This window comes from Mixophyes fleayi, chromosome 5 (genome assembly GCF_038048845.1).
Source record: "Mixophyes fleayi isolate aMixFle1 chromosome 5, aMixFle1.hap1, whole genome shotgun sequence".
In the NCBI taxonomy this organism is placed as follows: domain Eukaryota; kingdom Metazoa; phylum Chordata; class Amphibia; order Anura; family Limnodynastidae; genus Mixophyes; species Mixophyes fleayi.
This window is the reverse complement of record NC_134406.1, coordinates 268,121,047-268,135,349: the sequence shown is the minus strand read 5'-3', so window position 1 is coordinate 268,135,349 and position 14,303 is coordinate 268,121,047. Positions and strand designations below refer to the sequence as shown.

The 14,303-nt window shown below is 43.7% G+C and overlaps 1 protein-coding gene and 1 long non-coding RNA gene across 3 annotated transcripts in view; one reads left to right on the top strand and one right to left on the bottom strand.

Moving 5' to 3' along the window:
• Window positions 1–723, bottom strand: part of TSPAN13 (tetraspanin 13) — a 31,310-nt gene extending 30,587 nt beyond the window's left edge. The window contains exon 1 of one of the 2 annotated variants that reach the window (XM_075214073.1): window positions 510–723. In XM_075214073.1, coding sequence (XP_075070174.1) covers window positions 510–572 — 63 coding nt within the window. In that variant the 5' untranslated portion in view covers window positions 573–723. The remainder of the gene's footprint in view (window positions 1–509) is intronic. The other variant, XM_075214072.1, reaches the window with a different exon arrangement.
• LOC142159310 (uncharacterized) overlaps window positions 1–14,303 on the top strand; it is a 361,481-nt gene that overhangs the window by 243,887 nt on the left and 103,291 nt on the right. The window lies entirely within an intron of this gene.

Here is a 14,303-nt window from a genome sequence, read left to right as displayed (position 1 = left end):
AACTGATCTTAGAGACACAATCTAATGATGGCCGATGAGCGTCTCCTACATCTGCTGGGTCAGGATAAATAACCCAATAAAAAAAATCTCTTAGTAAAAGAGATGGGATGAGATACCAGAGACCCCCTCCCCCTCCCCAATGTCAAGGCTCCAAATAATGCTGATCTAAAGATACAAGGCTGGTAAGAATATCCTGTTTACTAAGCAGGATATTGATCTGAGCCTTCCTGCTACTGCTGCAACCCAATCCAGGCTGGCAGAGGGGTGGAACTGCCCCCAGCAGCTGATGAATGGGAGAATGGCAGGTGCAAGGCATGGAAGGGAGCCTGAACAACCCCCCTCATACGGACAATGCTGAATAACCCGGAGTACGTGCAGGTGAGCTGACAGCACGGCTGCAGGGAGCAGTGCAGGACAGGTGAGCTGACAGCACTGCTGCAGGGAGCAGTGCAGGTGAGCTGGCTGCAGGGAGCAGTGCAGGTGAGCTGGCTGCAGGGCGCAGTACTTACAATATACAGCAGGTTGAGGACGCATAATGAGTTCTTGGAGCAGGTGAAGCCCCCACACACCATGTTGGCTGCTCTCAGTCTCCCTTCTCCAGTGGTGACTTGTTCCTGGCAGAGAGAGAGGAAATGTGTGAGGCTGAGGGATCAGGCGACAGCTGTGACCAATGTCTCCCCACCTCTCGCCTAAGGTGGAGAATAATGCGGGGAGGAGGGGGGTGGCTTTTTCTCTTACATATAGACGCATGGTACAGTCTGCAGCTGCTGAGCGCCCTCTAGCGGCCACCACGCGAAGTGCTGGTCTGTCGCTGGGTGGATGAGGAATGCGGTGTTACAGTTCTGTGGAACTTTACAAGGTGGCAGATGATGTTAACCCCTTCATGACTGGGGCAACTTAAAGGTTCTCTTAGGGTCGGTCTTATCAAAATGGGGACCTGGCTAGAAATCATGCTGGAGACCCTAACACTTTATGTGCTGGGACAGAGTCAATTTCACATGCTCCATTGCCTATACCACATTTCCAGCTACATTATACAATATAAACTATTGGTCAAATTGGGGTTATACGGTGGTATATCATACCGCCACTTCTCCTACTGCCTTCAATGTAACAGTCACTTACATTATATATATATATATATATATATATATATATACAGTGATAGGGGGGGGGGGGGTATACAGGGTATGTCATACTGCCACTTCTACTGCCTTCATTGTATCACTATCACATTCCGGTCACTTACATTATATAGATATATATATATATAGTGGTGAAAGTGGGTGTATACAGTGGTATGTCATACCAGCACTTCGCCTACTGCCTTCATTGTAACACTATCACATTCCAGTCACTTATATTCCCACATAAAAAAAGCAGAGATTAGTAACTGGTACTGCCGGTCATGTAAGTTTTTCTTATTGCCTTGTACAGCTGCCTTTTTTATATATTCACTGCTTAGTTCAGTAAATAGCTACATGGACAAGTTACAGAGGTAGTTACAGTATGAGACGGATTCAACAAATCTGTCCAAAATCTCGGAGACTGCTCAAACATTAGGAGCCAATATGCTGTGCCACATCTGATGTCAATATCTGGTGCCAAGTATACAAATCTAAACCATATCTGGCTGTAAATTTATCAAGCTGAAGGTTTGAAAAAGTGGAGATGTTGCCTATAGCAACAATCAGATTCTAGTTATCATTTATTTAGTACATTCGACAGCTAGAATCTGAATGGCTGCTATAGGCAACATCTCCACTTTTTTAAACCTGCAGCTTGATTAATATACACCCTGGAGTCCTAGTATAATGTAGAGAGATCACAGATCTGATGATTTGAAGGACTGACACATATAAAGGGGAGGATGAATAAATTCAGGCAAGGCATTGCAACAAGACTTAAACCTGTGATGGGGGCATGGGTTGGAAAGGGTGAGGGAGGAGAGTAACAGGCCCAAAGCATTATTGAAAAACAGACACATGTTGGGAGAAGGGGAAGAAGGAGACACAATTAATAATCTTCCAATACATTGAACCAAACATATAAAGATAATCTATATATATTTAGTAAAAAGTAAGGCACATTTCCTTCTTGCCCGCGGTTCTAACATTTCGAGTTATGGCTCTGGTATTTGGTGCCCAGACATTCAAGTGCCAGTTTAATAGGTACCAGCATGAGCCAGCATGAAAGCAGGAAGAAGGAGAAAGAGGAAGCAGTTAGAAGGAATAAGAAAAAGAGGTAGGAAGAAGAAGGAGGAAGAAGAGGAAAGAAGGAGGAAGAAGCAAGAAGGAGGAAGAAGAAGAAGAAGGTAAAAGGAGGAAGAAGAGTCATGGAGAAGGAAGAAGAAGAGGCAGGAAGTAAGAAGAATAAGCAGGAAGGAGGAAGAAGAAGCAGGAAGAAGAGACAGGAAAAAGGAATAAGAAAAAGAGGTAGGAAGAAGAAAAAAGAATAAGGAGGACGAAGATACAAGAAGGAGGAAGAAGCAGGTAGAAGGAGGAAGAAGAAGCAGGACGAAGAAAATAAGAAAAAGAGGTAGGAAGAAGAAGCAGGAAGAAGTAACAAGAAGGAGGAAGAAGAAGAAGGTAGATGGAGGAAGAAAAGGCATGGAGAAGGAAGAAGAAGAGGCAGGAAGTAAGAAGAATAAGCAGGAAGAGGGAAGAGGAAGCAGGAAGAAGAGACAGGAAGAAGGAATAAGAAAAAGAGGTAGGAAGAAGCGAAAAGAATAAGGAGGACGAAGAAGCAAGAAGGAGGAAGAAGAGGCAGGAAGAAAAAGAGGCAGGAAGAAGGAGAAAGAAGAAGCAGGAAGAAGGAAGATGAAGAAGAAGAAGAGACAGGAAGGAAGAAGAAGAAGGAGGAAGAAGAAGTCATAGCAAGAAGAAGCAGAAATAAGAAGAGAAATTGAGGGGCCTTAAGTAATTATATGACTGTAGGGGATGGAAATAACAGCCGTAGTGGACATACTTTTATCAGCAATAAAATATATGTAAGAACGTACCTGCTCCACGCTCTCAATCGTGGCACCCGCTTGTTACTTCCTGTGTGGCACTGTGATCATGTGACTCTGTTTAAACTCCCTGCACTATATAAGATCCACTGTGACACACTGTCTGTGTCAGAGCAGCAGGTTACTAACCACAGCTTCTGGCTCCAGCTGTGCTCTCTGATTCTCGGCTCCTAGTGAATGTCTCCTGGATTGTCTGATTGTGTTTCCTGGATTAACCCTTGTGCTGCTTTCTTCAGTATGTGTCCGACCCAGGTAGTTGACCTTGACTTCTGGCTTCTTGTACTGCGCTACCGCCGTGTACCAGACCTGGCTTGTTTACTGACCTGACTTTCTGGATTGTTGTTGGCACCACGTACCTCATAGTGTATCCGGCCCAGCTGGTTATATTGGCCTCGCTCTCTGTACCTTCCTGTGTTCATCCAGCCTGTACATAGGAACTGACTCTTGTCCTGATCTCTTCCAGGGAGATTCCCGTTAGCAGTATGTTGTAGTCACTATTATCCTAGTGGACCTTTTGGGACACAGAGTCCATCTGCTGTCCTGGATTACCTCTCCTATGTATCCAGTTGCATCTACCCTCTATCACATCAGGGGGTTACCCTGAGAGTCGCGAACTACGGGTCCCGGCAGCAAAAGCCATCCTGCCTTGCGGTAGTTCTTGGTGAAGACCGGGGGGTCCGTCTGACTCCGCGCCTTGGGAAGACCTGCGCCAATCCTGATCGATAGTTGCCCTCATTGACTGTAACAATTTATCAGTGATCACTTTCAATACTGGCACAATTCATCTGTTCCTTTTATACAGAAGGAGTGTGGTGACAGTTAGTTCCCCTTCACTCTGTAGTAATGGTGGGTGTAGGGGCGGAACACTACACAGCCTGGCCCAACAGTAAAATTTGGGGGAAGATCATGTGACGCTTGTCCATATACTCCGGAGGTGCCGGCTCTGCTCGTCTCCCATTTGGCTCTTTATTTTGCCCCCACCCATACTCAAAAGACCAAGGGGCATCGGAATGGTCACCTGGCCTTGCTGGACCCCCCGGGCTTTTTTCACATTAAAATATTATTAGATTTATTTCTCTGGGTTTTGAGGTTTTTGTTTTTACATACCAGCTATGTAGAGTGCATTAGTGCTCACTTTCAATTCTAAAAATTTACAGAAGTGATTTATTTTAACGTCTTTTAAACATCATCGTCCACGCTTAACCTGTTCATAGATTACTTATAGTTCTCCAACGAAATACTTGACAACTCTCTCACAAAATAAGAGACAAAATCCCCATGTAACCAGAGTTGTTTGCAGGGGAGGGCTGGCAAAGCTTAACCTGGGGGGGCAAGAATCGACTCTACAGCCTATTAGGAACATTTTAAAGGAAAGAAAAATGCAGGTGGACCAGTCACCCAGCCCAAGGTAGCCCCCTATGGGATGGGCTCAGGGGGCGGACGCCCTCCTACTCGTCAGCCCAGCCTGCCCCTGGTTGTTTGTATACACTGCGTGAACGAAAAAATGATTGAACGTGTGGGACAATATAGTCTCAAGCTGGATATAAGTTATAACAGAAGAGATAGATAGAGTGATAAGAGGGACTATAACAATGGACAGCACGGTGGCTCAGTGGTTAGCACTTCTGCCTCACAGCACTGGGGTCATGAGTTCAATTCCCGACCATGGCCTTTTCTGTGTGGAGTTTGTATGTTCTCCCCGTGTTTGTGTGGGTTTCCTCCGGGTGCTCCGGTTTCCTTCCACACTCCAAAAACATACTAGTAGGTTAATTGGCTGCTATAAAAAAATTGACCCTAGTCTGTGTGTCTGTGTGTGTGTGTGTGTATATTAGGGGATTTAGACTGTAAGCTCCAATGGGGCAGAGACTGATGTGAGTGAGTTCTCTGTACAGCGCTGCGGAATCAGTGGCTCTATATAAATAAGTGATGATGATGATGATGATGATATCCCTCTTAGCCACAGTGGAGAATTACAATAGTAATTTGGACTAACTATGCAAACAGCTTAAGTATAATTGTTTAGGCTACAACCTATTATTAATAGAAGGATATAAAAACCATTGCTGGAGAGGTACTTATTTTAGGCAATCACATTATCGAATTGATTAAATTGGAAACTATTATATGTGAAAGTTTGATAAGAGATTAGATTATTTAAGGAGGACAAAGAATCCCTATTGAACTCTACATAATATATGAAATTGCAGCGTGGTAAGTAGTGCTCAAACCGCTACTTTAACAGTTAATCAACATTCTCAATTTATCTGGCAATTACACGTTTTAGTAATTCGCCAACTACGGTGATTCAGATTTAAAAAATATATATTTAAATGCTTATCAATAAAAGCAAATATAATTTTTAATCATATTATAAATCATTGAGTCTGTACATGTAATTAAAACGTGTGAGTGCACCCCCCCTGAATTAATATGATGAAACAATTATAAGAATTATAAAATATTATAATGATGCAAAGGGGTGAATGATTTACTTAGTGCGGTGTGAGCTCCAAATAGATTAAGTCTCACAATGTACCTTAAATATAGATATATCAGAGTACTTTACACAGTGTACACAGAATACGTGTGTACAAGGAATATTGACACCTCAGTTGCTTAGAGGCAAAAAGTACTAAATGTCCTTCTTATCAAAGTACTTAAGGATACGTCCCTTTCTAAAAGGTTTCCTGCTGCCAAAGTAAATCAGCATTTAAGAAACAGTAATACTAATACTCTTTATAAGTGGAACGTTAAAGTCCCTAACATCATGTGATATTAATTTAATGACTATGAAGATATATTACCAAGGGCATGATACAATATAAGAAAAGGACAGTTAAACAACTTATTCAGTGAGGACATTGTCCTCAAGTCCCATTCACACATCGGAAATTAACCAAAAGGTCAACTATATTCAAAGACAGACCTATAACAATACATCCATCATCAGGGCCACAATATAACTACAAGGTATAACACAGCCCTGCATTTTCTATTAGGTAACAAAGCTAGCATGAAAAATAAGGAAATCATGCTTAAGTCTAACGAACACCCAAGTTCCCATTTCCCCTGGTGATGTATTGTGAGAAACGAGCGGTCCAACAAAAATACGCGGTCGATAAAGATGGGTATATTGTGTCAAACCATTATATATAGCTCCAGTCCAGCTATCTAGAAATTATGGGAACACTCCCCAATAGGGTATAGAAAGGTGACTGGAATGTGTAAGTGTCAAGAAACAGCCTTGATGTCTAAGTGATATAATAATAATAAACTGTGCTTCATTGGAGTAACAGCCCTATGGCCAATGAGTTATCTCTCAGTCAACTGGTGCCAGGGACGAAGCAGTGAAAGCAGGAGAAGTGGATCATGGATCAGACGAGCCTTAGAGAAGCAGGAGAAATGGATCTCCACTAGGTGGTCCTTTGCATTGACCATACGAGCCTTAGAGAAGCAGGAGAAGTGGATCTTCACTGAGTGGACCTTTGCATGGACCAGATGAGCCATAGAGAACCAGGAGAAATGGATCTTTGCTTGGACTAGAGGTGCCATACAGAACCAGGAGAAGTGGATCTCCACTGATTGGACCTTTGTTGGACAGGAGGAGCCATAGAGACCCAGAAGAAGTGGATCTCCACTGAGTGGACTTTTGCATGGACCAGATAAGCCATACAGAACCAGGAGAAATGGATCTCCACTGAATGGACCTTTGCTTGGACAGGAGGAGCAATAGAGACCCAGAAGAAGTGGATCTCCACTGAGTGGACTTTTGCATGGACCAGATGAGCCATACAGAACCAGGAGAAATGGATCTCCACTGAATGGACCTTTGCTTAGACCAAAGAAGCCATGAAGAAGTGGATCTCCACTGAGTGGACTTTTGCATGGACCAGATGAGCCATACAGAACCAGGAGAAATGGATCTCCACCGAATGGACCTTTGCTTGGACCAAAGAAGCCATGAAGAAGTGGATCTCCACTGAGTGGACTTTTGCATGGACCAGAGGAGCCAAACAGAACCAGAAGAAGTGGATCTCCCTTAGGTGGACCTTTGCTTGGACCAGAGGAGCCATAGACTGTTTTAAATCCAAGAATGATGTTATTAATGCTATAGGGGGAATTCAAGTTCACTATTGCCTGAGCTGCGAGCAGAAATCTGTGCTAAAATTAATGTATTAACGGTAATAGACTTAGCGCAGTGTTATCTCTTGGGGAATTGAATTCCCCACTATCTGTTTAAATACTTTTGACATGATTCTATTGAAAGACCTGGTTGAGAAAGTTCTTTGTATCCTATCAGAATACAAGTATTGTACACTCTATACCAGGGGTCGGCATCCCCTGCCACGTGTGTCAGACATGGCACGCAGCGCTCTGCAGTCTGGCACGACGGGCCGGCTGTCACTGCAGCGCATGCGCAGCAGCTCCTCTCAGGCCTCATTGCAGAACAGATGACTCATGAGGTAATTCGCACACACAGCTGCCTAATGAGGCATTATATTAATTTTAGGCTCTTATGTGTGGCATAAAAGGAATTGGGGGCATTACTTTGGCATAATATGAATGTTTATTTGTTGGTCTCATTACTATTAATATTATCTTGATAGTAGCAGCATAAAATAAGAAATATATATAATATATAAACAAAAAAAACATAGATCCTCTGCACTCTCCATGTACAGACTGGGGTGCAAGAGGGGGTTGCCCACATTGTATAGACAAAAAAAACAGAGATATTCTGCCATCTCCAAATACATAATTAATACTGTACTAACTGCTTTTCTATGTTAAAAACAGCTAGTGTTAGTTCCACATATTGCAATATATGTTAAGCTGATCAACTCACGCCAAAAGGCTATAATAATAGATAAATCTATAGATAATCTATAAATAGTGTGTGTATATATATATATATATATACACACACTAAGTGGACAAAAATATTAACACCTGTTAATTATTGAATTGAGGTGTTTCAATCAGACCCGTTGCCAGATGTGTATAAAATCAAGCACTTAGCCATGCAGTCTCCATTTGCAAACATTTGTGATACAAACTGGGTCGTTCTGAAGAGCTCAGTGACTTCAATCGTGGTACTGTGATAGGATGCCACCTTTGCAATAAGACGGTTGCTGAAATTCCACCCCTGCTGGATATTCCACGGTCAACTGTAAGTGATATTATTAGAAAGTGGAAGAGTTTAGAAACAACAGCAACTCAGCCACGAAGCAGAAAACCATGTAAAATCACAGAGTTGGGTCAACAACTGCTAAGGCGCATGGTGCGTTAAAGTCACCAGCACTCTTGAAGATTTCTGAACTTCCACTGACATTAATGTAACCACAAAAACTGTGCAGCAGTAATGGAATGGGTTTCCATGGCTGAGCAGCTGCATGCAAGCCTCACATCACCAAGACCAGTGTCAAGAGTCGGATGGAGTTGTGTAAACTGGACTGTGGAGCAGTGGAAATGTGTTCTGTGGAGTGACGAATCTGGTATCAGATGGGCGAGTCTGGGTTTGGCGGATGCTGGGAGAACGTTACCTGCCTGACTGCATTATGCCAACTGTGAAATTTTGTGGAGGAGGGATAATGGTATTGGGCTGTTTTCAGGGTTTGGGCTAGGCCCCTTATCTCCAGTGAAGGGCAATCCCAGTGAAGGGCAATCTTAATGCTTCAGCATACCAAGTCATTTTGGACAGTACTATGCTTCCAACTTTGTGGCAACAGTTTGGGGAAGGCCCTTTTCTATTCCAACATGACTGTGCCCCAGTGCACTAAGCAAATTCCCACAGAAACACTCCAACATCTTGTGGAAAGCCTTCCAAGAAGAGTGGAAGCTGTTATCACTGCAAAAGTGTGATCAACTCCATATTAAAGTATATGTATCTGAATACAACATCATTACAGTCCCTTTTTGTGTAATGGTCAAGCATCTGAATACTTTTTTCCATATAGTATATGTGGTAAAGGAACTGAAAATAATAAAGAGAGAGCTCAGACAGCATCGAATGGATCTTGACTAGATGACTACTCAATTAGGAGGATAATGTACTATATGCTCAATTTAGGGTCCAATGTTGCATATTCTTTACCACTTATTCTGATGATCCTTTACATATTATCAGTGAACACATGGAGGAAATACACAAGTTAAAGGATGAGTTTATAAAAAGAATCACTGGGACAGAGTCTGATACTGATCGGGAATGGTTTTATTGGTTAAACTCCGTTAATTGGTTTAAGTGGACTGGAGGATGGTTTATAGGTATTTTGCAATCATTGACTCATGTAATAATACTTGTTTGCTTTGTTTTAGTCAAACTGGGAAAGTGCTACTTGTTCAACAGAAGTAAATCTGCCAAAGCTTCTGCTGACACAGTTATAGAACTTGGGACAGAAATCCCGCCCTGACTATACCACTGTGCATTGTCCTAATTGTCACTATCTGTAACCAGGAGGTCTGTATACCTGTCTCCTCGTCCCTCCCTAGCTTAATAAAGGTCATATTATATTAGTTATATTTTAGCAGCAGAAAATAAGTGACATTTATAATCAATTTAATTGTTTTCAGACTACTAAATTCATTTTATCGCTTACCAATAATCATTGTCCGCTGCGATCTGTGTGGCTCCAAAGCACAATTAGATTTAATAGCAAAATATAGCAGTATGCAACAAATAACAATTCAATAAAATAAGTACAACCGATACATGCGCAAGCGCCCTGGATCCAGCATACAGTCATTCAATCCTGAAGTCTGTGGTCAAAGTAGACTGTATTTTGGACCCAGAGCCTGGTTTATATGCAGTTTGTGATACATAAAAAAACAGTAGTGATGTTTTGGCGTGTTTCCATAGGTTCACGCTTCAGGACAGTCCAGTATAATGCAGGTCATAGGTCGGTTCAAACGATGCCCTCCAAGGGTGGGGGTCAACTCTCCAACAGCTGTATACATGTCTTCTCCCCGAAAAGCTGGTTCAAACTGGTCTATTTGCATTACACACACACACAATACCATTCTGATCATTAATTCCCTATAATCCATAACTTGCATACGCAAGATGCGATCTCTTAGCCGATAGGACCGGATGTCTGGTGGTAATAAGAGGATTAAAATGACACTAAACATGATAGGTTTCCTAAATCCTGAACCTTAGATATTAATAAAGTGGTTTTAACATTATTATATTAAATTATTAAATCTATTACATTCGATTATAAATGTCTATTGGAACTTTATTATGGTGAACTATTCACAAGTGATTGTGTAAATGTATGTGTGCATTATTTATCCACGTGGCGTACTAAGTGCAATCGCACGGTAAAACAACATTAATCAATTTGGTTTACTTCGTCCAATTATTTGACTTCCACAAGACTTAAGAAGCCTAGGAATTAGTTGTTGCATACAGCTATTAATCACTTACTGCTTACAACGACAAACAGGATATTGCAAGTAAGTTGTATATGGGTGTTGATATTAGATGTAAGGGCCAGATTGAAAGGTAAGGATAGGAATATGAGTTTGATAAACAAATAGTAGTACTAATGGATCTCGATCCCATGATAGGGAATACATTAGGATTCCGAACTTGTGACATACAGGTTGCTATGGGAGTCAATCATTGCTGTTAAAGTGGGAAGGAGGTGATTTTTTGAACAAAATGAAGGGAATTGAAAGAGTTATCTCGATTTGTTCAGAAAAATATTGTTCAGGGTTCAAGCCTACCACGTTGCACATCCCAATATTCTCTAGTTTTTAGAAAGTATCAGGGACAAGATCTGCAACAATGATTTGTAACAGTTCCTGTTCTAAACAGTATCTGCAAGATATGTATATGCTTTTGCTTAATATTTGCTGATGACGGACTTTATGATTTACACTTGTGCGGTGCTAAAGTGTCTATGTGACTGTGAAGGAGGAGCCGCGGGTTGCAGGCGTGCGTGCGGGGTACGTGTGCGTAAGCACGACGGGCGCGCCATGCGCGTACCTGGTACTATGCGCAGTTGCATAGTAGAACCCCAACTGTGTGTGCCGACTCAAGTCGGCACATACATGGTGGGGAGAGTCGCCAGGGGTGATGATGTCATCACCCCTGGACACACGGGAAGCTCCACGTGTGTGTGGTGAATCACCACACACACCCTGCTGCTGGAGAGACTGGGAGTTTCCAGGTCTGGACTATAAAAGTCCAGACTCAAGACTCCCCCCTCTCTCTTGCTACCTGTCTGCCCCTGGACAATGAGCACTACACTACAGAAAATACACTATACTACAGGAGAGGGTTAATAGGAACACTACACTAATAGGGACACAATACACTACAGAAAAGATATATATATTACACTATACCGGCGGTTCCCAAACTGTGCGCCGCGGCTCCCAGGGGTGCCGCGGCGCTGTCACTAGGGTGCCGCGGGCCAGACATAGAAAAAAGAAAGAAAACAGGAACTTACCAATCCGTCGGGCGCCGGGACCCAGCAGACTCCTCTCTCCCGCAGCTGTCACTGAATATCGACGTCAGTAACAAGTTGCGGGAGAGAGGAGGCTGCTGGGTCCCGGCGCCCGACGGATTGGTACGTTTCTGCTTTCTTTCTTTTTTCTATGGCTGGCGCCTGGCACAGGGCAGAGTGAGAGGGATCATAGCAGAGGAGGGGGACAGATGGCAGAGGAGGGGGACAGAGAGCAGAGGAGGAGGACAGAGAGCAGAGGAGGGGGACAGATGGCAGAGGAGGGGGACAGAGAGCAGAGGAGGGGGACAGAGAGCAGAGGAGGGGGACAGATGGCAGAGGAGGGGGACAGAGAGCAGAGGAGGGGGACAGAGAGCAGAGGAGGGGGACAGATGGCAAAGGAGGGGGACAGATGGCAGAGGATCATCATCATCATCAGCTATTTATATAGCGCTACTAATTCCACACAGCTGTACAGAGAACTCACTCACATCAGTCCCTGCCCCATTTGAGCTTACAGTCTAAATTCCCTAAAACACACACAGACAGACAGACTAGGGTCAATTTAATAGCAGCCAGTATCATCATCATCATCATTTATTTATATAGCGCCAACATATTCCGTAGCGCTTTACAATTGGGGACAAACATAATAAACGAATAAACAAACTGGGTAAAACAGACAAAGAGGTGAGAAGGCCCTGCTCGCAAGCTTACACTCTATGGGACAATGGGAGATTGACACATGAGGTTAAGTCTACATTTTGCATCTTGGCCCAGCCAGACTGCAAAGGTAAAAGTGACTCATAAGCTAAATGATCCTGTCACACAACAATGTTGGTCAGGGGGTAGTTGTCTTGTGTGAAATTGTGTAACAGGCAGTAACAGGCTAAAGGTAGTGAGGTTAAGAGGGTGGTTGAGGAATATTATAAGCTTGTCTGAATAGGTAGGTTTTCAGAGAACGCTTGAAAGTTTGTAGACCAGAGGAGAGTCTTATTGTGCGAGGGAGAGAGTTCCATAGAGTGGGTGCAGCCCGAAAAAAGTCCTGTAACCGGGAATGGGAGGATGTAATGAGGGTGGATGAGAGACGCAGATCTTTTGCAGAACAGAGTTGCCGAGTTGGGAGATATTTTGAGACAAGAGAGGAGATGTATGTTGGTGCAGCTTTGTTGATGGCCTTGTAGGTTAGTAAAAGTATTTTATATTGGTTTCGGTAGAAGACAGGCAGCCAGTGTAGATACATACAGAGTGATTCAACAGAGGAATAGCGATTTTTGGAATGTCGGAGTAAACCGGAGCACCCGGAGGAAACCCACGCAAACATGGGGAGAACATACAAACTCCACACAGATAAGGCCATGGTCGGGAATCAAACTTATGACCCCAGTGCTGTGAGACAGAAGTGTTAACCACTGAGCCACCGTTCTGCCCAGTATTACTTGTTCCGCTGTATAACCTTTACACATCATGGGCACATTGTGTATATGCGGACACGGTACTCTACGGAGGTGTAAAGCCATAAATATTTCTTGGGAGAGATTGATTTTGTTAGACAGTCGCGGCGGCCGCGGGCACCGCCGCGACACTCATTACCGTCCTCTGACGTCCCGGCCGTCACTTCCGGATCCTGGCCTACCGTTGCCAAGGCAACGGTCGGAAGCTCTGTGCCCTGCGCTGCGTCCCGGCAACGGAGGAAGCCGGGCGCGCATGCGCAGAAGATAATATCTTGTACTTTACATTCTGGGGCTTGATTTAACTAGCCTGTGGGCTGATTAATGCCTGATTTATTAATCAGGCAGGGGGCTGTGTGTGATTCAGAGCTAGGCTCTGATTGGTGGCCACTAGTATTTAAGGCAGTGAGGTTTGCAGCCTCACTGCCGGTTATAGTTCTGTATCCAGTCTGCTAGCCTGCTCCCTGCTTGTTCCTGTCTATTGGACCCTGTTACTGCTTACCCGTGTATGACCCTTGGCTTGAATTTGGACCCCGCTTGTGTATCTCGTGACCCTGACCTTTGGCTTGAATACTTACCTCTCTGTCTGCTTGTGACCTCTGACCTCAGCTTATTCCTTGATACCGTTGTCTGCCGCCGGCCTCTGACCTCTGCTTGGACTCCACTCCGCTGCTTGGGTTCTCCCTAGCCGGTGCACACTTCACGACCCTCTGCCAGTCTGCAGCCCAGTCTGTCCCCACCATCAGGGGCTCCAGTGAATACCTGACTGGTAGAGTAGACTCCGGGTTGTGTTGTGCCGGCTAGCGGGGTTCCTAACAGATTTCACGTTGATGAACGGCTAATATAAGAGCTTTATCATTGGAAACACGGCCGATGGACATTGGTTTCATTATCCCTATTTTTAATAAGGTCGGTTCATATTAACACAATCCTACATAATTTCTTTGGATGGACGTCCTATTGTAGCGACTCTTATGTGACATTGTGAGTCAGCTAATATTCCGCTAACTTTGGACAGAAGTTGATGTCATGTTGTGCAGGATCAGTGAAGTTTTCTCCAGTTCTTCTCCTAGTGTTAGTGGGGTCCTGTGAAGAGAGTGGGGGGGGGGGGGCTCACCTTATGCGTTTTTTGTTTCTTTGCAAGATCGCTGTAGGAGCAGGGACGTAGGAGCGAAAAATTTCAGGGAGGGGCAAAAGGCCAAGAACTACTATACGGCTTGGAGCCCCTTTTCTCGCGTTTTGTATCTTGTTTTACAACAGTTGCAACAGTGACTGTAGATATACAAAGACTCCCAGTCCTATGTTAATTCTTGTCAGTGTTTCAGGGGTTGGCCAAAAATGTATTTATACATTATTAAATAAATATTGTTATTATTATTAATTACCAAT